Genomic DNA, 24,625 nt, shown 5'->3' on the forward strand with positions numbered 1-24,625 from the left:
TAGTCTTATTGAAACAATGTGGTAACAATGCATTCATTGTCTGTGGGAGGAAACCGGAGCACCCAGAGGAAACCCACGCGGACACAGGGAGAACACACCACACTCTTCACAGACAGTCACCCGGAGGAAACCCACACAGACACAGGGAGAACACACCACACTCCTCACAGACGGTCACCCGGAGGAAACCCACACAGACACAGGGAGAACACACCACACTCCTCACAGACAGTCACCCAGAGGAAACCCTCGCAGACACAGAGAGAACACACCACACTCCTCACAGACAGTCACCCGGAGGAAACCCACACAGACACAGGGAGAACACACCACACTCCTCACAGACAGTCACCCAGAGGAAACCCTTGCAGACAGGGAGAACACACCACACTCCTCACAGACAGTCACCCGGAGGAAACCCACACAGACACAGAGAGAACACACCACACTCCTCACAGACAGTCACCCGGAGGAAACCCTCGCAGACACAGAGAGAACACACCACACTCCTCACAGACAGTCACCCGGAGGAAACTCTCGCAGACACAGAGAGAACACACCACACTCCTCACAGACAGTCACCCAGAGGAAACCCACACAGACACAGAGAGAACACACCACACTCCTCACAGACAGTCACCCGGAGGAAACCCACGCAGACACAGAGAGAACACACCACACTCCTCACAGACAGTCACCTGGAGGAAACCCACGCAGACACAGGGAGAACACACCACACTCCTCACAGACAGTCACCCAGAGCGGGACTTGAACCCACAACCTTCAGGTCCCTGGAGCAGTGTGACTGTGATATTACCTTGTGCACCACTGTGCCGTCCTGGTAACAAAAATATCTCTGTAGTTCTAACAGTGCTGATATACTGAAAACCGTGGGAATGTAACAAACAAAATTCCAGCAAATTCCAGCAAATTTTGGACTTGTACTTCCGGGAAAGGGACTTGACTCTGGATTTGGATCAGGACATGGGACTGGACTCAATCTGGGGCACAAGCCAGTGTAACAGCTAGCTCAGGAATGGCCAAACTGGGAGCTGGTGCTGTAGAGGCTTTGATGAGAGCTGGGATGGGAGCCACTGTGCTGGGATCTGGAGCTGGCGAGGCCTCACTGGGCATCTTGGACAGGGAGCGGTATATGGCTAGAACTCCTGGCTGAACCGATATTTCTGGTGAGTTGTAGTAAAGCCATCTGCTGCACACTGTAAGCTGGTAGAGGCTTAATTTATATTCTGATACTTTTTGTGTTGTATCATTTATTTACATATTGTATGGTGTGTAATACATTGTGATGTTGATTGTTATATACTGTGTTTTTGTTATATACAGTGTACTGTGTGTTGAAGGTGTTGGACTTAATACAAGAGATCTGCAGAGAGATGTTCTTCATCAGAATCCGGAGCCAATCACGAGACAGCAGGTTGCTGGTGGGAGGCCCTGGGGGTGGAGCTAACTCAACAAAGGAGAGGGTTTGTGTGTGTGAGAGAGAGTGAGGGGTGTGTGTGTGAGAGAGAGAGAGAAGGGTGTGTGTGTGTGAGAGAGAGAGAGAGAAAGAGTGGGGAGTGGGGGGTGCCTGTTTTACCGCATTGAGCCATAGAGAACAGACAGAGAGACAGACAGTAATAAGGACAGACAGAAAGAGAGATAGACAGCAGACAGCTGAGGAGCGAAGCAGGATTTTTTTGGGGACGAATTCTAAAGGATTTTATCAGGACGTCCTCTGGAATTTCAAGGATTTTAAAGAGCCTGTTCTCCAGGGAATTCCAGACAAGGAGAAAAAAAAAAGGAGTGACCTCATAACCACATCTTCCACCTTTGTCAACCTCCTCCTCCTCCATTACCTTTATATTCCTCCCTTTCTTCTCCTCCCTCTCTCTTCACCTTCACCAGTCTTTCTCCCTCTGCCTCTACCTCTCTCCTCTTTCTGTCTCTCACCTGCTTCTCAGCTGCAGAATGGACAGTGGGAGTCCGAGGAAGATTCAGTTCACTGTTCCACTGCTGGACTCTCACCTGGACCCTGAGGCGGCCGAGCAGGTGATGGGAGGTTCTTGTTGTAACTGTTATTAGTAGGTTATTATCAGTTTATCAACACATGATTATTATTTTTAAAAATACAAAGCTGAAACTGATCCAACTGGGCCCTTCCCTGTGTGTGATTTCTTGTTACAGGTCTTTTGCATCACTTTAAAACATAACAGAAGTTACATTAACTGCTACTGTTTCAGCATATTCTCTCTCTCTCTCTCTCTCTCTCTCTCTCTCTCTCTCTCTCTCTCTCTTTAGTTTGTATTTTCATTTGAATAACTTCTTGGTTCTGGACTCAAAGAGAGGACCATTTTATCAAAGCCTCTTTTCTAAATAATTGATGTTAGATTGGATATTTATGAGAGCGATGGTTTTATTCTGCCTGAACGCACAGCATTAAACGGGACACTCTAAAAAAAAAAAAAAAGAGAGAAGAGTGCGGCGCCCTCCAAAATTAGAGTCGTCTGTGAAAAAAGAGAGAAAAGACAAAAAAAAAACATGGAAATTTTGATATTTAAAAAATGTCTGATCTCAGAATTAGGTATGATTACAACTGAAAGAAGTTATGATTCTGAAATCCATTTTTAACCGAACGTGAAAAAACACGCTTACAAGAACCGTGTTCCTACACAGCACTGAGCAGAAAGCATAAACACACCATCACATACATCAGACACAGATCAGACCGAGTAAGACAAGAGAACCGGAGACAAAGTTCAGACAAAGATTAGACACACATCACAAACAATGAAAAAGACACATCAGATGCACAGTAAAACACATTAACAGTAAAGATCAGACACACACTGAATCAGAGATCAGACAAAGTAAACACGCTGTGAGTCACACCGATCAGACACACAGCAAACAGTGAATTGAATCTGAGAGATCAGACAAGGTCAACACACACTGAATAAGGCAGATTAGACATACACCAGACAAATATCAAATATCAAATATCATACGTAAAACACAGTGAATCAGACACATTAAATACTGAGATCACACACTCAGACAGATATCACACACAAATCAAAGTCTGATTCACATGCATTGATTCTGAACTGATTTCACTGGACTGTGAAATGAAGCCATGTGCAAATGATTGTTCATCTTTCCCGCCATCCTCATCTTTTCATTCTTTTATTCTGTTTCAAGGTTGAAATTCTTCATAATTTCAACCTTCCATCTTCTTCATCCCTCCTCTGACACACTCCTCTCTTCACTGCTGCTTTTCTGTTGCTCTGTTGCCGTGGAAACCCCTTTATGTTTCACCCACTTTTCCTGTCAGTGATGGACAGACATTTACCAGACTCTTCGGATAATTAGAGAGAGGGAGAGAGAGAGAGAGAGAGAGAGAGAGAGAGAGAGAGGGGGGGGGGGGGGGGGGAGAGAGAGAGAGAGAAAGAGGGAGAGAGAGAGAGAGAGAGAGAGAGAGAGAGAGAGAGAGAAAGAGGGGGAGAGAGAGAGAGAGAGAAAGAGAGAGAGAGAGAGAGAGAGAGAGTGAGAGAGAGAGAGAGAGAGAGAAAGAGAGAAAGAGAGAGAGAGAGAGAGAGAGAGAGAGAGAGAGAGAGAGAAAGAGAGAAAGAGAGAGAGAGAGAGAGAGAGAGAGAGAGAGATTTAGGATTTTTCTACAAACAGAATTAAGATGATGGAGAAAGTAATTAAATTTGAGCTTTTAAACATCCAGGTTTCTGCACCTCACTCTAATAAACGGATATTCAGTTAACACCATGTTCAATGTCATTATGGAATAATTAAATCTATGGTTTCATAAAGCTTTTTTAAGGCTTTAACATTTTATTCAGAGTCAAATTAATTTGGGGAGCCCATGGTTTGTTTGTTTGTTTTTTTCTCTGAAGAAATAACAGAAATAACACACTCCAGACAGAAATAAAAGACTCACTCTTTCACATTTTAAGAGATGTGGGCTGAAAGAAACTCAAAATACCAACCCCCACAGAGAGAGAGAGAGAGAGAGAGAGAGAGAGAGAGAGACAGATAGAGAGAGTGGGCAGGTTGGAATGTTCTTCACATGGTTTAGGATTTGATGCAACTTTGTTTCATTTTCCAAATGTGCTTTAACCTCAGGCTACAGCTGTGCATTCATAATACAATTAATAAAGGAATTGTACTCATAAGCATATTACAGCTCCCTAGACTACCAACAATAAGCCCAGTAGTATTCCAGTATGGATGTAATAAATGCATAAATAAGATTTCCAGACACATAGTCAGAAAGAGAGAGACTACATACAGTACCTAGTCCTCAGAAGATATAATAAAAACTTGCGACAGAGGGTGTTCATTGCCAGATTTATTGTTGTTTAGTTTTATGAAGTTCATAGCCATACAGATATTAAGAATAACTCCAATGAGGCAGGAAGCAGTGTATCAGTGGGCTTTCACCAAACGGAAGCCTGCAGGTTATGAAAAGAAGGTGTCCAAAAACTGAGCCCTGGGGGACCCAAGCTGTTACCTGTCACCAAGATACAACTGAAACAAAGCATTTACCATATCAGTAATACCAGGTCAGGTCCAGGTCACCAGCCTATGCAGCAGTGTGTCATTGCAGATGGTATCATACAATACAGTAAGATCCAGAATAATAAGAATATTCACTAGTGCAGTGTAAACTATAAACTTAAACCTGGGGAAACCAGACCAGGTCATTTCAACAGTTTCAACGATCTACAAATATGACTAGTGATTAATACACTCCTTTATTTTTGATCAGTCCACAACCTCAGAAATCAAGTTATTAATTAACAGTAGCATTAATAATCAGTTATTAATCTCAGATTTGTGTTGTTTGTTGTAGATCAGACGGAGACGACCCACCCCTGCGACACTGGTGGCATCCAGTGATCAGTCCTCCCCAGGTAAAGATGAATAATCAAACAGTAATTAATTTCTGTTGCTGTTGAGATTCATGCTTCTAACTCGTGTGTGAGTGTTGTTTTTTTATTAGAGAATTTTAGAGATAAATGCATTATTCATAACTATGCAGATTTTTCAGCCCCTTTCCCCCAATTCTGATTCTCTCTCTCTCTCTCTCTCTCTCTCTCTCTCTCTCTCTCTCTCTCTCTCTCTCTCTCTCTCTCTCTCTCTCTCTCTCTCTCTCTCTCTCTCACACACACACACACACACACACAAAATTTCTGATGTTAAAGCTGTGACACACATTCTCTTACACACGCTCTGTGTCAGGGGATGCAGCGGTTGCCAGGCAACAGCCTCCTGTCCTAAAAAAGTTTAGATGGGGAACAGGGAGTACGGCATGTGGTTGTGTGTGTATTTGTTTAAAGGGTGTTTTGGGGTGAAATATTAGAGTCTTGACTGTCATACACTTTCAGATGTAACGTCTACTGTCCTCATGTTCTTTCCTCATGTACCTGCAGAAATAGATGAAGACCGACTCTCCAACCATCTGTACAAGGTAGATTCCATCTATTTAAATGGAATTGAGGGGGTGTTTCAGCATGGGAACAAAACAAGCTACACACAGGTGTTATAAGGGGAGCTAAAGGAACAAGAAGAAAAGACAGAGAGGGGACGATCCTGCCCATGGTAAACATACCATGAATTAGCAATACTCCAGATAATTTAATAAACCTAGAAAGGGTTCAAACAAACACAACAGCAAAGGTCATGAATATTTATGTCCCACGATCCCTCAACAGTAAATGCAGCTCTGAATTCAGCCTGGAGTCAAGAAAAAAACTGAGGAACTGAGGAGGAACGTACAGGATTTGACTGAAGGCTGTTTTACATGTGAAGTACCTCATGGCAGTGCCCTGTAACTCACTCACTCACTCACACACGGTTAGGATCTGAACAACATGGGGTGCTGTTTCCCACATATTAACATTTAGGGACTGCTCCATAAGGAGGTGCAATTGTTCTTCAATGACACAACATTGCATCCTTGTTTTATAAATGTTCTCAGTTAATTCTAATCTTTTTTGTTCAGCAAGCATTACTGAACTCTCCAAGACAGAGGCGGAAAGGAGCCAAAGGAACGCCTACAATGAAAGGTAGAGCTAAACTTAACCAAGACTCAGTTCTCTTAAACCTAACCATATCTAACCAAACCTAACCAGCTCAGGTTTCTAGATCTGAATGTGATCAGATTCTGTTCACACTGTTTAGAGTTGCAGTTCCTAGTGGACCACCACCTGCACAGACAGCAGCAGCGCCAGCAAGGTGCACCGGATGAATCGTCAGAGAGCTGCTTATCCGAAAGAACAAGTCCAGACAATGAGATTGGACCTGAGGAACTGCCTCAGGACGAAGAGAGCCGCAGTAGAACTGAGCAGAGAGTCTCGCTCTGCAGCAGCTATGCTGTGAAATGGATGGTGAGGAACTTAAAAATGGGAGAAGAGAACTGGAACAATAGGTGTGGGGTTAATTTGTATGACCTCATTTGCTGTCTGCCATGTACGCCACCTAGGGGTGCCTGCTTTCACTGCTAAAACACAGCCCTACGTACCAGTGCAGAGTGCCTGCTGTATTCTACTCAATGGATTTTGGTTGGGGAAGGTGTACACTTTCACCGACACTACTCTGTCTTGTCGTGGGTGGAGAATGCCTGTATTTTCTCCCTCCCCTCTATGTAAACACATTAAAACATCATTAAAACAGTAACTAACTCCTTAAAACAATAATACAATCATAATATTCTGGGTACTTGTGGTGACTATTGTTCAGTAAAAGCTCAAATTTTCCTGCTATTTGTCTTCAACAGAGTTGTCCAAGGAGAGTTTATCAGAAGCAGCAGGAGGAGCTCAGGCTCCACCCACCAGAGACCACACCCCCGTCACCACGTCAACAACCAAACAACAAACGCACTCAGGTAAAGAAAACAAACACACACACACACACAGAACCTTTTTAAAATGGTTCTGTGTAGAACATAAAAGTAAAACAAAGAATCTTTTTCAACTTAAAAAGGAATGTTTAGGCTGAGTTCAATTAAAGAATTAAAGAATTTAACATGTCTAGACAGGAACACTGCTTGTATATAATGTGTGTGTGTGTGTGTGTGTGTGTGTGTGGGGTGTGGTTTATGTTTTCAGCAGCTGGTCACACGTCCACTGAGAGACCACCAGCCCCTGACGACAAAACCCAGCAAAGTAACAACATTTGCAAGAAAGATTAAACAACCCACAGTAAACAACCCAACAGTGTTTACACTTTCTCACTGCTTTCACAGCGATTTAGACAATCTACAGCAGAGTCGAATCATCGATCAGATGTTAATCCACTAATCAGACCCTAATTTACTGATCAGACTCTAATTCACTGGTCCAACTTTACACTTTATTATTAAAAATAATTAGCACGTTTCTATTCTGTTTTCCTAGCACCCTCCAGGTTTAAGAAGTAGCCATAGAACTGTGTGCTCTACAGTTCCATGTCTGAATGGAGTCAGAGTCAAATCTGAGTCCAAGTCTAATCTAAATCGGAGTCTAATCTGAAATTCAAAAGATGTTTCTTCTGTGTGAGTCCTGGAAGCTGATCTAATGTGTTTACAAAGCCACAGTGTCAGTAGATTAGGAATTAGGGAAAAAAAAGGGGGCTCGGTCAGATATGCTAGGCTAACACTTTCTCTGCTCTTGGTAGAAAAACTGCAAAAAACCCTCCAAATAAAAAACATGAAAAGAGATGAGGACAATGCTTTATTCTTTCTCCATAGTAGGGTAATACTGACTTATTTTTACTTGGTAAGAACCCACTCTAAATTTGTGAGAAAGCTAACTGCATGAAAGTACACTCACAGCAAAAGTGCTACAGAAATAAACCAATTGAGTTACAAATGAGTTTCTGTGGTAATTCAAACAGCCGTTTTTATCCTCAAACAAAAGATGTGGAGCTTATGAACGTCAACAAACCAGAGAGAATTGCAGTTCCCCACAATCATAGACGTTCCCTTTAAAGTCTCACCTGATTTAAATCATCCGCCCCAGCCACAGGTTTTAGTCTCTGTTCCAGATTCAGGTTTATATCACAGTTTGATGTTGTGTGATTTCAGGGTCCTCTCATTTGTGTAAAACCTCTTGAATCTTCTCTGTATTCTGTTTTTTGAAATGTCTATTGCTTTTGAACTTCTTTCACAAAGTAAAGTTTTTCTTTTTTTTGTTAAAACCCATCCTGCTTTCCTGCTCTCAATTCATGCCAAAATGTTTATATTTTTAAATTAAAGCTAAGCCAAATAAATAAATAAATAAATAAATAATTAAAAACGTATAGTATAAATCTTGAACTAAAACAATAATTCTTAGCTTTTAATTTTAACAGATTTTATTCCAAGATATTTTGGAGTATTTCTATCATAAAATCAATTCCAGTCTAAAATATGGAGACTTTTTAATGTGTATTAGTTTATGTTTGTGTTCTTCTTTGAGGGTTGATCATTAGTTTTAGACACTTTTTATTTGTCAAAGAATATTTATATTTATAGTTAAATATTTACATGTGCATCTGGAAACATCAGCTAAATTCCTGAGATTAAAAGCAAATCTGAGACTAAATTAATCATCTCTGCTGAAAAATATCTTAGTAACTGATAGTCACTTATCTATAAAACTCAAAACTAAACCCTGACCATTCCTGTGTTTCCTGTTATTTATTGCTGTTTTTGTGTTTTTCCATTGATGAGTTTTTATGATCTCTTATTCATAACCATTTTGCTTTAATGACTTTTTTAATAGAGTTATTTTGAAAGTTTATTGTTATTTATTTGATTTAAATTTGGGAACTAAACTGAAAGGTGCTAAACAAAAAAATAGTTTCTTCTTCCTCCGCTTTTGCTCCTATGTTTCTCTTGTTCCTGATGAAGAATTGAATGATGAAAATGTGTTTAAACTCTGAGTGAATGCATCAATCACTGTGTATAGATTTGTTTACAAATTCAACTAAATATTAATTTCTTTATTAAACTGAATCTGAAATTGAAATGTCTTATTTTCTGCTCCTGATTATCATTCAAACACTGCGCAGTTGTTTCTGATCTCACAGTTCAAACAGAACGGTGATGGAATAGTCCTAGACACATTCTTTACAGAACAAATTGAAAATTGAACAAAGTGTTCTTTACTGATCAATGACAGATCTAGAAAAGAAAAACTGAATGACAGAATGTTTTATAATTTTGTGAAACTAACAATGAAATGATACTAGACGTGGGAAACTGCATGACGATGAAACGGTTCTAGATGTGTGTGAGTGTGAGACTCAATGTTTTTTCAGGGCAGATGCAGCTGAAAATAGAGCCTGTCTTTAAATAATTCAGTGGATAAACGCTGTCTCCACAGCTTAAAACAAAACAGTTCCTCTGCCGTCTGATTACGCTACAGTCTGATCTTCTTCCGATTCATTCATGGCAGCGTTTTTATGAGGATTTTTAATTAGACTGATGTGAGGGGTTATAACTGATGCGAATTTCAGTGCTTGTTTTGTTTACTCATGATTCACTTCAGGGGTGGAGTCAGTGTTGCTCTGATGAATTCCTCTGTGACATCACAAATCCCCTAGCACTTTCCCACAGAGCTCCATGGGCGACATCACAGATCTCCAACTGAGAAACTGGAGAGAAACACTTCACAGACATAGAGCTGTTCTTTATTGATGTAAAAAAATTGAGACATGAATGAGATCTCTTCTGAATCTCCTTTTTGCTCACAGTTCCAGAAATACTTAAGGTGGATTTGATCCACAATGCCATTTAAGGTACAAAAGGAATTGTCTTTCATGAAATTTTGAATGTTTGAAAATTTTGTTTTCATTAATATATAAAAATTATCTATATATTTTTAGACATTTTTTATGAATTGTAAGTTTTACATGAGCGGCACGGTGGTGCAGCAGGTAGTGTCGCATTCACACAGCTCCAGGGGCCTGGAGGTTGTGGGTTCAATTCACGCTCCGGGTGACTGTCTGTGAGGAGTGTGGCGTGTTCTCCCCGTGTCTGCGTGGGTTTCCTCCGGGTGACTGTGAGGAGTGTGGTATGTTCTCCCTGTGTCTGCATGGGTTTCTTCCGGGTGACTGTCTGTGAGGAGTGTGGTGTGTTCTCCCTGTGTCTACATGGGTTTCTTCCGGGTGACTGTCTGTAAGGAGTGTGGTGTGTTCTCCCTGTGTCTGCATGGGTTTCTTCCGGGTGACTGTCTGTGAGGAGTGTGGTGTGTTCTCCCTGTGTCTGCGTGGGTTTCCTCCGGGTGACTGTCTGTGAGGAGTGTGGTATGTTCTCCCTGTGTCTGCGTGGGTTTCCTCTGGGTGACTGTCTGTGAGGAGTGTGGTGTGTTCTCCCCATGTCTGCGTGGGTTTCCTCCGGGTGACTGTCTGTGAGGAGTTTGGTGTGTTCTCCTTGTTTCCGTGTGGGTTTCCTCCAGGTGCTCCGGTTTCCTCCCACAGTCCAAAAACACACGTTGGTAGGTGGATTGGCGACTCAAAAGGTGTCCGTAGGTGTGTGTGTGTGTGTTTGTCTGTGTTGCCCTGTGGGGGACTGGCGCCCCCTCCAGGGTGTGTTCCCGCCTTGCGCCCAGTGATTCCAGGTGGGCTCTGGAACCCCGCTACCCTGAACTGGATAAGCGGTTACAGATAAGGAATGAATGAATGAATGAAGTTTTACATTATATTTTTGATCTAAAGATCAAAAATACACACCAACAAAAATCAATAATCAGAGCTCTTTATTGAAATGATCACAGCATAGACACAGTGCGGCCCGAATCAAAGCTTAAAATAAAACCTCTTATTAACTTTAAAATATAGAAACTTTAAAAATAAATTTTAGAGAATATGTTAATGTTGATTAATAAATATTTTATTGACCCTGAACAGTTTACATCAACGAAGTTTTTAACTCTATTCTGTTTAGTTCTGTAACTTTATCCCATTGTGTGGATGAAAGTTCTGTGCACTTCTCTGTACGCATTCCTCAACAGAACGTATGGAAAACTTTTCTCGAGAATGTCCTGACTGAGGAACGAAGACTCCTCCACGATCTAGAACACAAGAAACATTTAACGTAAATACACAATACACATAAAAGAATATCTATCACACATTATTGTTGTTAAAAGTGATAATACTAAAATAAAATATCATTTCTTTATATTATTTTTATGATTGATTATGTTTTATTGTTGTTTACCATGTCCAGCAGGAGATAAACAGAGTCTCTGTTTTTTATTTCAACTTTGTCCATGTTCTGACCGAATGCCAACAAAATGGATGACGCCATCTGCTCAACACAGAAATGTTTTAATTATTAATTAATTCATTCATTTATACGAAATTACTACTTCTCATAACAATTCATATTATCACACGGTGGCTCATGTTGAGGATCTGTAACTAATGTGTCTAATGTTTTGATGACTGTTCTGCAGTAAGAACAGTTCGAAGCCCATGTGCTGAAACAGTCTGAGACATGCAGATGGCTGGTGAGAGTGAAACCCCAAGACCTGAGGCTTGTAGGCAGGGCTTAAACCCACTTCTCCATCCCAGTGAAGATTAGATAAAAACACTGTAATAATCTGAACCTGACAATATACACTTAACAATGTAAACATTAATCATATCCGATTATCAATTAGCCTATTATTATTGTATTAGATTAGATCAGTATGGGCTTAGATCAGATTACCCGCAGGAATTCTCTGAGCTCCTGCTCAATGTTTTTGTTCTGAACTGTAAACATTGCAGCTGCGAGCTGGTTTATGGCTGTGGCCAGACAGTGGACGTTATTCTGATGACCTGATAAAAACAAACAGATAAACAATCAGACAATGCATTCTTACTTATGTCAGAAAATAATCTTTCAGAGCCAGTGTAGTGTCAGAGATCACTGTGAGAAAGTGCTCCCCCTGTGGTACCTCCATGTTCTCGACTGTAGAACGTGCCCGGATCCATAGATAATGAGGGCAGAGACACGGCAATAAACACCAAGAGCAGACAGGAGAACTTGTACTCGTCTTCACTGGAGGAACTATCTGTCAGTCCAAAAAAAAGAGAAAGAAACAGATTTATGATCCTCCATCGCACTGTTTATATTGCTGTCAACATAATAATAACTCAGTAAATATAATCAAATAACCAGTGAATTTGATCATCAATAACTAAACGATAACAGATAGTCACCAGAGCGCATATTGGCAAGAGCGGACACGAGGGCAGGGTCGATATCGCACTGAATACCAGCTGCAGACGCCAGCTCAAACACACACAGCGCCACCTACAACACAATAATCACACTACAGTTATACACACAGAGTGCCACCTATAGCACAAAAGACTTAAATATTTATATGTGCTCACACACATAACAAATACACCACCTACAACAAGACACACACAAACAGCACACAACACTGCCTATAACACAACACTCTACAGTTATATGTATAGTATATAGACTTTCACAGAGGGCCAGCTACTACACAACACTACAGTTCAAATGATTACGCATACACACAGCAGGTCAACCGTCTGTGACCACCTACAGGTCAACACACAACTACTCACTGCTACCAACACGACAACACACACACTACAATCTGGACAATATTATAGTATAGTAGGATAACGTATACATACACAACTTGACTGTATCGTGTGTCTTACCTTTGTGTCTGTGTCATTATGGACAAAGTCAGAGAGAGTCTCAATCGGACCCGTCAGGAATGGACAGTGTTTACGCATTACCTATATTAAAATTGATAATAATACACAAACACCGTTAGCACAACAAAGTCAGAAACGTTTCAAAACTAACACAATGTTTTTATATAACGTTTTAATATAAAGTTTTAGATAAGTATACTACAGAGAAAAATATAAATACAAGACATAAAATGTGGGAAAATAAATAAATAAATAAATAAATAATATATATATATATATATATATATATATATATATATATATATATATATATATATATATATATATATATATATATATATAAATAAATGTATCCATGAATATGAATATGTCCTGATTATTCTGTTAACAGGATGTAAGTACACTGATCAGGTTAAGATTATAACACTGACAGCTGAACTGAATAGGATTGTTTATCTCATTACACCAGTGGATATAAAGTGGTAAATAAATATTTATATAAAGTGACGTCACCTCATACAGAGCTTCCTGAGCCATTTTCCGGAAAGTTAAAATCACTCCAATTATGGTCATCCTCTTCAGAACATTCTCACAGCCTTAAACACATGAAACAAAACTTTTATATTTACATCACTCTGAAGATTAAAGTGGAGCCGAACACAATATTTAAATCGAAAGATATACTCTACAATATTACAATACAAGGGGTCCTCGACTCCTAAACTAAACCGTTTTTCGATGTAAGTCGGAACATACGTACATACTGTATGTAAATAACATACTGTAAGCACGTAACCTATCCTAACACCTATCCTCCTCGGTCCCGAGCCGCGTAACCGTGTATTCTTCCGCCGCACACACCAAACACGGAGTTCACGTTACGACGTAAAACCACTTAAGTCAAAACAAGGCTTTATACAGTAAATGGGAGATGTGTCATAACCACGAAACATCGTAACTCAGGACTGACATAACCCGAGGACCTCCTGTATATACATCGAAATTATATGTAGATGTAAACATACATCTACAAATAAATATATAATATATGGATGTAAATACATATTCTCTGTGTATTATAGAGCTTTAGGTCCTGACAGTTTGCAAAGAGGTGAAATGAATAACATTGTTTTTTAGGTTACAATAGCAACTTTCAGAGGGTTGGATATAATTGGTAGCAAGTGAACAGTTAGTCCAAACAAGAGGAAGGATTTTGGTATGTAATAACCACTGCATACCCTGTAGTGGCAGGGCAGATGCTCTGAAACATAATGACATAATCATCACAATTTAGCCTTTGGCAACGCCTCTCAAATGCTTATGCTCATCCAATGCTCCTGCTTCCAAAAGCAGACTGTACCTTAGTGCCTGATAGATCCCACCCCTCCACAGGTATACACTGTTATTCACTTCACCTGGTTTAAATCTTGTGGTCTAAGAGTGTATAATTTATTTATGGCATAAACAGTCACTATAAGTTTGTATTTGATTGATGCCAAATTCCTGATTATTTACCTGTCAGTCTTTTCTGAAGAACACTCATCATCTCAGGTTTTTCAAAGTTTGACTTTAACTGCACTAGAACATCCATATTCTCAGAGACGAGTTTCTGTGGAAGCAGAAAAAAACCACAAAGAAATATTATTCAAAATAATCAATTAATAGCAGATATAAGCTAAAACTGCATTGACACTAAAATATATCCAGATTTTATATATATAATAAATTATTGTTTAAATATCACTGTTTGTATTAAAACTGAATAAATCCATTCATATGAGAAAAGCTAATTCAGGATAAAGTTTGAGTCATTTAGATTTTATATATTTTCAAGGTCAATAGTCCATTAAATAGAGTTTATTTTATTATATTTCCCATTTACCTTAAGTTCTACGACCTGTGAGGTGATGTGCCACATTAAATTTTCTCCAAGAAACTTCAGTCCATACGGCCCCAACAACTCAGCAAGAGCTTGCAACTCTACACAGTGTAATGTCAAATACAGTAATCTCAGAGGAATATCACTGTCATTTTACAGCATGTGTTCAATGCCTATACAATCGAAAAGTCTGTAACTGTGTTCTTAATTTGAATTTATAAAAGTATGATATTTACCGCAGATGTCTGAGAACTCCTCAGCTTTAACGTTCTGCTGGTTCTCCGTGTTTTGGTTGAGAAAGCAGTGCATCGTGGGACAGTGGCCAATGAGTCCACTACTGGCCTGTCGCAGCAAACCCTCCAGATACCTACAACCCACAGGAGGTTCAAACACTCAATACAGTGCTGTACAAAGGACCAGAGAACTAGTGTTCTAACACTCAACACTGAGAACAACAGACCTAGAGATCTAAAAGAGAACCAGATTTCTAATCATATAGAACAGAACACTGCCACTGTGTTGATGGTCTGAGCCCTGTGCTTGTCGAGAGGTTGGTATTGATTGTGGTGTTATTGATCGTGTTCTTGATGATGTTCTGACCAGTTAGTGTAGAGTGTGGTGATGGTCTGAGCTCCGTGTGAGTCCAGGGGCTGCGTTTGTTGCAGTAAAACACTTCTGATCAGCCGTGGGACATCAGTGTTGATGTATCTGCAGACGATGCCGATGCTGGTAACGAAGGACTGGATTCCTGAGAGAAGTTCAGATGGTCGAGCGATGTCCTGAGTCGTAGGATTATAGTTGGCCATCCGCACAAAAATCCTGAAAAGATATATAAACTTAAATATAAATATGTAATATTTCTCATACTGAGATTTTGTAAAAATGCCCCAGAGTGGTGTAAATGTTTCATCAGGAGCTCCTGTGCCTGATGTCAATGATTTAAAATGTTCCTAGCGATGAGGTCATTTGTGAAGTAGATCAGATGTGGGAGGTCTTACTTGCTGAGACGCTGTTCTAGCTGTGAAAGCAGGAACTCGGACGGAACAATGACATGTTTGAAGACGGTAAGTTCTGAGCAGCTACTGTATGATGTACATAACTCCGTCAGGGTCAAGTGCATCTTATCCATACTGAAGGAAAAAAAAACACAAAATAGTTCTGAAAATGAACCACAAGGTCAATGAATCCATCAAATTTTATTAATTAGAGATTCATATCTATGTCAGTGATCAGACCTGAGTGTGAGTGATCAGATCTGATTCATTATCGATTAGATCTGAATGATTAGTGCTGATCTTACTTGGTGACCACAGCTCTGTCTTTCCTCTGACTCTCAGTTCCAGGTTTTTCTTTTGGAACCTCTCCTTTCTTAGGAACTGGTTTCTTCAGCTTCTTGTTGCGAGCTGTGCTGATCGTCACGGCGGCATGTTTCGGCAGCATCTGTAATAACATTGTAAACACAACTGTAGTCATTAATGCTTCATTATGTTAAAAACCGCATTAAAATGAATAGAATCCTTAAAGTTACATCCCTACTTTTCAGCAACGGCTACCACACTGAGAGAAAACAAAGCCCAGGTTAAAGACCTTGGGTTATAGACGCACCTGCTCGTGGAGGTTGCTCTGTTCATTGGAGATGTCAAGGATCACAGAGCAAGTTTGTTGAGCGATTTCCTCCAAAAACTTCACACACAGTTTCAGAGTCTGTTTCTCCATCAATTCCATCTACGTCAACATCATAATCACCTCATCATCCTCATCACCTCTATCTTCATCTTCGTTATAGTAATGTTGTTGTGACTGAGTGGTGTTTACGCTCATTACTGACCTCTTCAGGACACATGGGGTGAGTGCTGTCACTGAAGTGGGTGCAGATCATGGGGAAGGCCATGAGGTGGCGCTGCATTGAGGGTTCTTCACTGCACTGGGAGAACATCTTCTCAAACACTCGCGGATAAAAACTGAAACATTAAACAAACTCAAACTCACTTTTAGTCCAAACAAATCTGAGACAACGTTTCAGGACAGTCCAGACTATACAGGAACTCACCACAGAATGGAGAGGTCTGCCATTTCCCTCAGGAGCTCATGCACGTTATCCATCATCTTGCTGTGGAACTGTGTCATGTTCATGATCTTTGCCAAGTCGGTATAATCCTTCAGAGCCAGGGTCGCTTTTCCCACACTGGTGTACGCCTGAAAAACCATCAGCACCGACAGAAATATAGACAGACACACGGACACAGAACAGACAAGATGTTACCAAGATATTCATTATTTTCTGTATCACCCAACACTAATTAAATATTCATTAAACCAGCACCTGTAATCTTAACCAATCCACTCTCAGCGCTCTGAGATCAAACTCCTCCCCATTGTCCACTAACAGATCAACAACAGGAAAAATGAAGTGATTTTTAATACATATATAAACATATATAAGTTAATAAACAAATGTCTGTGTTAAATGAATATAATCTTACGCTGTTTGAGGGAAAGAGCAGAAAGAGCTGAGACAAATGAAGTCATGAGAACGGACTCCTCTTCAGGACACACATAAATACTCTGAAAAAAACAACAACAATGAAGGTGTTAGATAAGATTACCATTGCATTAAACCATTTAAATGTGATCATTCTGATATTGACAGAGTGATATTAAGAATGAGAGGCTGATATATCATGTTATATCCTTCTGTTGCAAAGCATATTGGTAAGCTCCCTTACACAGTGTTCTTCAATGGTCAGGATCTTCATAGAATCACCACAGAGCCTGTATCATATGGTTGGTGTATCATTGAAATGGAGGTGTGTTAGTGTTGTGCTGGTAAAAATGGATCAGACAGGAATTTTTTAAACAAAAGCGAGCTAACAAATATGCTTTGCAAAAGATGGATATAACATGACATACAGGGGTTGGACAATGAAACTGAAACCCCTGTCATTGTAGTGTGGGAGGTTTCAGGGCTAAATTGGAGCAGCCTGGTGGCCAATCTTCATTAACTGCACATTGCACCAGTAAGACCACATGCATCCAATGGTTCAAACACTGTGTCCTGAAGGCAGTGCCGTGTATCAGGACGACAATGCACCAATACACACAGCAAGACTGGTGAAAGATTGGTTTGATGAACATGAAAGTGAATATTATTGAGCCACTTTGGGGTGTTTTGGAGGAGCGAGTCAGGAAACGTTTTCCTCCACCAGCATCACGTAGCGACCTGGCCACTATCCTGCAAGAAGAATGGCTTAAAATCCCTCTGACCACTGTGAAGGACTTGTATATGTCATTCCTAAGACGAATTGACGCTGTATTGGCCGCAAAAGGAGGCCCTACACCAGACTAATAAATTATTGTGGTCTAAAACCAGGTGTTTCAGTTTCATTGTCCAACCCCTGTATGTATATATATATATATAGTGATACATAGGGTGAGATATGAATTGAGATATAACCTGTATGGTGTCGTTGAGTAAGAGTGCGTCGAACTGTGATAAATATTGAAGGTGATATCGCTGAAGAACGTATTTGTGTCGATGAAGCAATGCTCTCAGTTTCTCCATCAACATCAACAATTCAGCTATATTTCTGTAACACAAAAACACCACCAGTTATCTGTTATATTACAATAAAATTACTTATATTTACACTTATATAAAATTATTTATACATTTACAAAACACTAAACTCTGAACCTGAGTGCATTCTAGTGATTTATAACGATTTACTCTATTAAAGGTAGGTATGGTTTCTTTCGTATGAACATTAACCCTGTTAAACTCAGTAAAGTAATAATTCATGGTTAATTCATGATAAATTCTGAGATAACGGGTTAAAACCAGAGATAAATCAAGTCTAATTCAGATTTATGTTAAACTCACGAGTCAGAATAATCCTCTGGAGTTTTGGTTTTGGGAATATTTTCAGAGTGACGAACCAACCACAAAATTTCATCCCGAGAGAACGACAGCGCCATGAACAGGAATAACGCCTAAAGAGGAAAATAAATGAGGGACAGAAGCAGAGAGAAACGGGGGGATACAAACAGGAGAGGTATAGTGTAGAACAAAAGAACAGAGTGTTTATTACATTATGTTTTGTATTATGTTTTGGTGCTGATACTATAATAAATGATGATAATATGAACAACAGAAGCACTGTGTTCTCTTCCTTTAATTTCATTAAAATGATTAAAAGATAACCTTTGGTCCGAGAAGAGCAGGTTCATCTTCCAGAATTTTGGTCAATTCCTTTAAGGCTCCCCTCAGAAACAAGCGCTTCTCTCTGTGTGCTCCTCCACTGATAGAGAGAGAGAGAGAGAGAGAGAGAGAGAGAGAGAGAGAGAGGAGGATAAAGAGAAAGCAAAGTTGTTAAGAAACTCATCATAAACAATCTTTTAAAATTAAAGTGTCCACGACTTACCAGTTTAAAACGGCGTGTTCTTTGCACTCTTTAATGTCAGCAATTCGTTTACTGTATCTAAATATTACCAACAAAACAGAACATGAAACACAGAACACTTGTTTCCTTCCTCAGACTCTGATTCACACGTTAAACTTCCTGATCAGAAAACGTTAGACTGAAATCCACAGAAGGTTTGTGTGATAAACTTAAAAATATTTATTAAACAACAATAAAATTCCTGATTTAAATTAGTCACTGCATCATTACTAATATATTACTAATATAAATATTACCCTTTCATTCCGTCAAAGTGCTCCTCTGAGAGTTTATGGATGTTGATGGCCTCATCTCTGGTCAGTGTGATGTAAAACCCACTGCGTAGAGCCATCTTCCATAATTCCTGGGACGCAGCATTGGTGTTCAGACTGCTGTGGCACAGCAGGAAGCCCACTGACAATAAAACATTACCATTAACCTCACCGTATCCATTACTGATAAACCCTGCAGCTAATACTGTTACGTGAGCTCAACACACTTGGAGGAGAACACTAACTGCTGATACTATCAGCTCAACATGACTGGAAGAGATTTTTACTACGAATTCATTCATGCTGCCAGTTTTGACAAGCATTAGACTGAGAGACTGGAAGAAGAGAGGGTACGTTCATATTATTAAGGTGAAGAACACACTCACAGATGATCCAGCGCTCCATCACCTCCATTGACAAATATTCACACGCCATCTATTAATAAAATAAACTAATTTAACATAAATATTATCTCAGCACCGATTAAATAAACATAAAACATGATGGAGTCAATACTGTTATAAACATTAATACAATACACCACACACTATCAATGTTTGATTTAGGTTTCATTAATTTCAGTTACTGTGGGCACACTTAATAAGGCATTAATAATAATAATAATAATAATAATATGTAAATTCACAAAGAGAAACCTGGATGTGGAAAAAAATAAATAAAATGCAATAAAATAATTTTTTCTTGGAAAAATACAATTTAAATTTTAGTGTGACAATCTAATTTGTTTTATTATTAACAATAACAATTATAATAATAATAATCACAGTTTCACAGTTGGCTGGAATGAGTAAATTGGCTGGAACACTGAGGAGGCTGAGTAGTTGAACACTACGCCACTGATCCACACCAAGGTTTCGTCGCGGATAAACACACTGCAGCGACAGCAGGGCTTCTGTAACTGACTGGACACACACACACACACACACACACACACACACACACACACACACACACACACACACACACACACACACACACACAGAAATACTCAGGTATCAATAAATATAAATATTCACTGATCAGCAACAACAGTCAAATTATTTGTTTGTTTCTATATTAATTGTCCATTTTATCAGCTCCACTCATCATTTAGGTAGAGGTACAGACAGTAGTTCATGTGTTGATATGATGTTTTCTATATTGTTAGCACATTTTCAGTTGTTTAACAATGATCAGGACCAGCAGAAGGCCCTCACAGAGCAGGAATTATTTGGATGGTGTTGGCGACAAGTTAGTGTCTCCTGAGCTGGTACGAGTGGATCAGACACAGCAGTGCTCTTGAGTGTCACTGCAGGATGGAAAAATGTCCAAAAAATATCCAGCCAACAGTGTCTTGTCGAGTCTTGCTATAACAGATCATGCCTCTTATCTCATTACCTTATTATTTACACCTCATATAATCTCTGGTTCTATCACATTATCTCACAGACACTGTACCAGTCAACAAATGATAACCATAACATTAACCTGATTATATAACATCCTCACTGACACAGTTTTATCGATCAGAACTTTAAACACATGCTCCACCAGCGTCTCTAACACACTCGACTGGCATGCGGTGACTGACCTGGAGTTTGTTTTCCTTTACTGTGGTTTTAAGGTTTGTTTCTTTACCTTTGTGCGTGGGCCAAACTCCTCTGTCAGTTTTTTTAAAGGATGTTCATATTCCATCATCATTTGTCCAAGCCGAGGATATGAAGGATCGCTGCAAACAAGCAGGCACATGATCTAAATATGATTCATACTACACTACAACACACTAACACAGAAAAACAACAATGCACTTTAATATTTAGTTGAAACACTGAACAGTGAGACTTCCTAAGATGCCGTATTGAATCAAGATGAAAAGATATCTGCTAAAAATACGGTGTCATGCTGCTGTGGGTTGCCCCGTAAAGCCTTAAATAGTCGTTCATACGTAAGTGCTGGTGTGTTGCATGCAGCTCTAGTTCGCAGGGCTCTTAGTGCTGTTTATCGGGGGGGATGAAACAAGAACACAAATCTTACTAGGAAAATACATCCCAGGTTTTGCATTTGTTTCAACTTTTTTTTTCATTTGATGCTCCAAAAATGACATTTGATTAGTCGGATACAAATGCAATTCTATAATGTAACACTTCCATCAGAGATATCTGCTTGTAATCATCAGAAAATTCACTACGGGAAATTATATAACTTCTCGTGCAATTACAGATTTTCACCAATTCCTCAAACTTGCAAAAGTTAAATACAAATAAATATTTCAAGATGATGAAATGACTGTAGTGTACCTGCTGCCGTTGGAGAACTCATGTGCACAGTTAAACATTCCCACTAGAGCTTTTTTATCTTCGATCCGAGAAAGCATCAGAATCACAGAGGTGTATGTGATTATCAGATCCAGATAATTCTTTGTGAAGTCAAAATTCACTGCCTGAAGAAATCATTTCAAGATTTTTTTAACCATGAATAACGTAAACAAAGCACTATTCAAGAAGTCTTCAGATATGGAAACTATACTTACAATGTTAAAATAACACTGACAGGCATCGATAGTGTTGAGTAATTCATAAACATGGTCCTAAAATATAAAAAGATACATATTAGAGATATATATTATCACTGAGCTTCATTTCTTGCGTCATCTGGTAGAACTTAAACTTTTTGTCTTACTCTGAACTCCATAACGTCAACGAAGGAATCGTAGAAGCTGCTGAGACCTTCCAGAACCATGGATTTCTGTTTCTGTACACTGCTCAGCTGTTGCTGCATTCGATTAGTGTGGAACAAAGCATTAATGAGCAAACAGCAGAAATTTTAATTCAAATAAAATATCAGTTGTTATCATCCACAGTGGAGTAGTTTTTCTTACGCTGCCTCCTCTGAAGTCGATGTTGGGGAATTTGCGGTTGATGTATTTCACAGCAGCTTCCATCGATTTTTCCGTTAGAAGCGATGGCCTTCGTGCAGGATCTGCACACGTCTGAACAAAAAAAATCAACCACATCAAACATTGAGTTTATTCCATGAATTACCATGAGACACAGTAAAATACCCACGAAAATATTCGCACAAAACCTGTACATTATCCAGGAAATAACCTCCATGTTACTAGTAAAGTACTCAGGAAATAATACCAGTACAATATATGGATTTTACTCCTACTCAATCAGAACCATACCCAGGAAACTTCCCACATGAGCCCCTGCAAACAAAATGACACCCTGGAAATAAACCCCATGAAACCAATACAATGCCCAAGAAATATCCCCAGTGAGACCAGTACAATACCCATTTCAAAAGCCTCCAACTGTTTGTTACACTGGGGTTTGTGATGTTGTAGAACACAGCTCAATGCATATGTTAAGTTAGGATTATTGTCTGATGCCGTGACAAGTGAATTAAAGCTTTACTGATGAACAATGTGTATTATTAATGGTGAAGATGATTAAAAGTATCTTTGTTCAGTTGTATCGTATCCACCAGATTGGACCAGACAGTTTTTCTGACTGTTTTCTTCCTGTTGAGAATAAAATTATATAAAACATCAGTCTTTCTAGACAAACTTTTTATCTCTGATATTTGGTCCTGTAAAGTTCACATTTATCAGAGTTTATTGCTGGTGAAGTCATTGTCCTGCGCCTGCAGATCAAGAGTTCCTCTTTTGGTTTTTAGCTCGTCCCAGTTTCTTTTCTTCTTTTTCCTCAAGCTTTCATTTCAGCTGCTTCTCAAAGCCAAGTGTGTTATTAAATAAAGCTGTGAAAGAATGTTAGAACTGTTCCTCGACCAGTCGTTATATATTAAATGTGTTTGAACTCCAGTTTTCTGCATCGTTCTCTAGTGTGTGATTTTATAGAATCGTGTCATATAAACATTTAGTACTGTGTGCAAGTTTCTGTCATTTAAAACGTCCACACCCCAGAACCGAACCGTAAAGTTCCTTCAAAAGTTGAAATTCTGAGTTATGATTGTCTCAAAATGTCTAGAACCTAAAGTTCACAGTTTCCGACAGAAAGCAGTTTACAGATCTGTCAGCCGCACATTTCCTGTTTTTAACTTCCTCTATATTCTCGACTTGAAAATGAACACACCCTTCATGGTTAAAAACATCCAAGATATAATTCAAAGCAAACTTTCAAAAATGGTATGAACAAGAACAAAGGAAGTTATTGTCTGCTCTAATAATGTGCAAATAGCCAGAAAAACTCAATAATGTGATTTCTGGATGTGGAACACATACTTACTGAAAAACAGATGAAAAATAAAGCAAACTCCACATAATACATTTTTTTGCTTAATTAATTTGTTAAAAGCTAAAACTGTACCTAGGACTAATTTTAAAATGAAAACAGTTCCTCACCTTTTTAATGAAGTTCATTCGGAGAAGAACACCCTGACCACGGTCATTTAGAACAAGCAGCTTCTCGGCCAGTTTCTGCTGATATGCCATCTCTGGATCCACAGGAGAACACACACACACAAACAAACACGCATACACAGGAGAACCTCCAGGACACACACAATCGGAACCTAGAGAACTTCAATGTACCACACTCTCGCAGAGGAAGTCACACAGGCATCAAAACCATGTCTTATGTGGGCGGAGCTAGTGATGAGTAAAGGTTAAAAGCAAGGGTGCACAATTCAGGTCCTGGAAGGCCACAGATCGTCATGGTGTGGTGACACATTAAAAACATCTGTTAATTGCCAGGTAGTGGGTGTTTTAGAAGGGGAGTCAGTTAACTTGAGTGGACATTGGCCCTACAGGCCTGAAGCAGTGCAATCCTGGTCCATGATTAGTTCCTTCTTAAAGGAACATCAGGTAAAAATGAGCCTGGCCACCCTCTACAGCTACAGAGAGCAGTTCACTTTTACAGCACCGCTGGGGGATGTGTTTACCTATCCTCCGCCAAAAGTTACATAGCACAATTTCTGCAGTGCTGAGTCTGGAGCAGCAACAACAGAGGATCTATTTACAGGTCAGTGAAGCATCACAATAATTTTAAGATTACATAAGTATTGCTTAAACATTTTAACACCGTTCAATGCCCAGTGTCCTATACCTCAGAGTAAATTAAATATGTTTAATGCAAGATTATTAAAAGACTTCTATTTGCTGACCCTCCTCTATATGTTTTGATAAGTTTTTTAAAAAGCAACCACCCAGAAACCACTCATTTTCTTCAGGAGAGAGAGACATCTTTTTCAGGTAAAGGTCAGGGTGAAGGCTCTTTCAAATGAAGACAAGTTAAAACCAACTCTAAATCTCAAAACTTTAGTTCTAACCACAATTAAACAGACCCTGACCCTCCCAATAGTTTAAATTTGAGACATATTTGATGAGGTTTTTAAAGCTCCAAATG

The 24,625-nt window shown here is 39.3% G+C and overlaps 2 protein-coding genes across 3 annotated transcripts; one reads left to right on the forward strand and one right to left on the reverse strand.

Annotated features, from left to right (window-relative positions):
- The first annotated feature begins 1,576 nt into the window (after positions 1–1,576).
- LOC136697766 (protein phosphatase 1 regulatory subunit 1A-like) lies at positions 1,577–8,246 on the forward strand. Of its 2 annotated transcripts, none has more exons than XM_066673014.1 (7): positions 1,577–2,049; positions 4,862–4,922; positions 5,442–5,479; positions 6,014–6,077; positions 6,193–6,398; positions 6,788–6,895; positions 7,119–8,246. In XM_066673014.1, exons 1-7 carry the CDS (start codon positions 1,969–1,971, stop codon positions 7,308–7,310), a joined length of 750 nt encoding a protein of 249 aa, XP_066529111.1. In that variant the 5' UTR covers positions 1,577–1,968; the 3' UTR covers positions 7,311–8,246. The 2 variants fall into 2 exon arrangements, with proteins under 2 accessions (XP_066529111.1, XP_066529112.1); XM_066673015.1 differs by having other exon boundaries at positions 7,122–8,246.
- Positions 8,247–10,731: 2,485 nt separating this feature from the next.
- nckap1l (NCK associated protein 1 like) lies at positions 10,732–23,842 on the reverse strand. Its single transcript, XM_066671196.1, has 31 exons — positions 23,623–23,842; positions 22,135–22,245; positions 21,936–22,028; positions 21,787–21,843; positions 21,554–21,696; positions 20,895–20,985; positions 20,042–20,179; positions 19,643–19,691; positions 19,242–19,398; positions 18,967–19,023; positions 18,747–18,843; positions 18,426–18,535; positions 18,000–18,132; positions 17,029–17,110; positions 16,869–16,927; positions 16,596–16,741; positions 16,374–16,506; positions 16,151–16,270; positions 15,846–15,985; positions 15,544–15,675; positions 15,146–15,364; positions 14,782–14,912; positions 14,549–14,646; positions 14,182–14,275; positions 13,180–13,262; positions 12,667–12,747; positions 12,184–12,277; positions 11,919–12,035; positions 11,690–11,799; positions 11,195–11,284; positions 10,732–11,045 (listed from the first exon to the last, which is right to left on the reverse strand). The coding sequence occupies exons 1-31, from the start codon at positions 23,710–23,712 to the stop codon at positions 10,929–10,931; spliced, it is 3,372 nt and encodes a 1,123-aa protein (XP_066527293.1). The 5' UTR covers positions 23,713–23,842; the 3' UTR covers positions 10,732–10,928.
- Positions 23,843–24,625: the final 783 nt, after the last annotated feature.

Source organism: Hoplias malabaricus, chromosome 5, assembly GCF_029633855.1.
Source record: "Hoplias malabaricus isolate fHopMal1 chromosome 5, fHopMal1.hap1, whole genome shotgun sequence".
Classification (NCBI taxonomy): domain Eukaryota; kingdom Metazoa; phylum Chordata; class Actinopteri; order Characiformes; family Erythrinidae; genus Hoplias; species Hoplias malabaricus.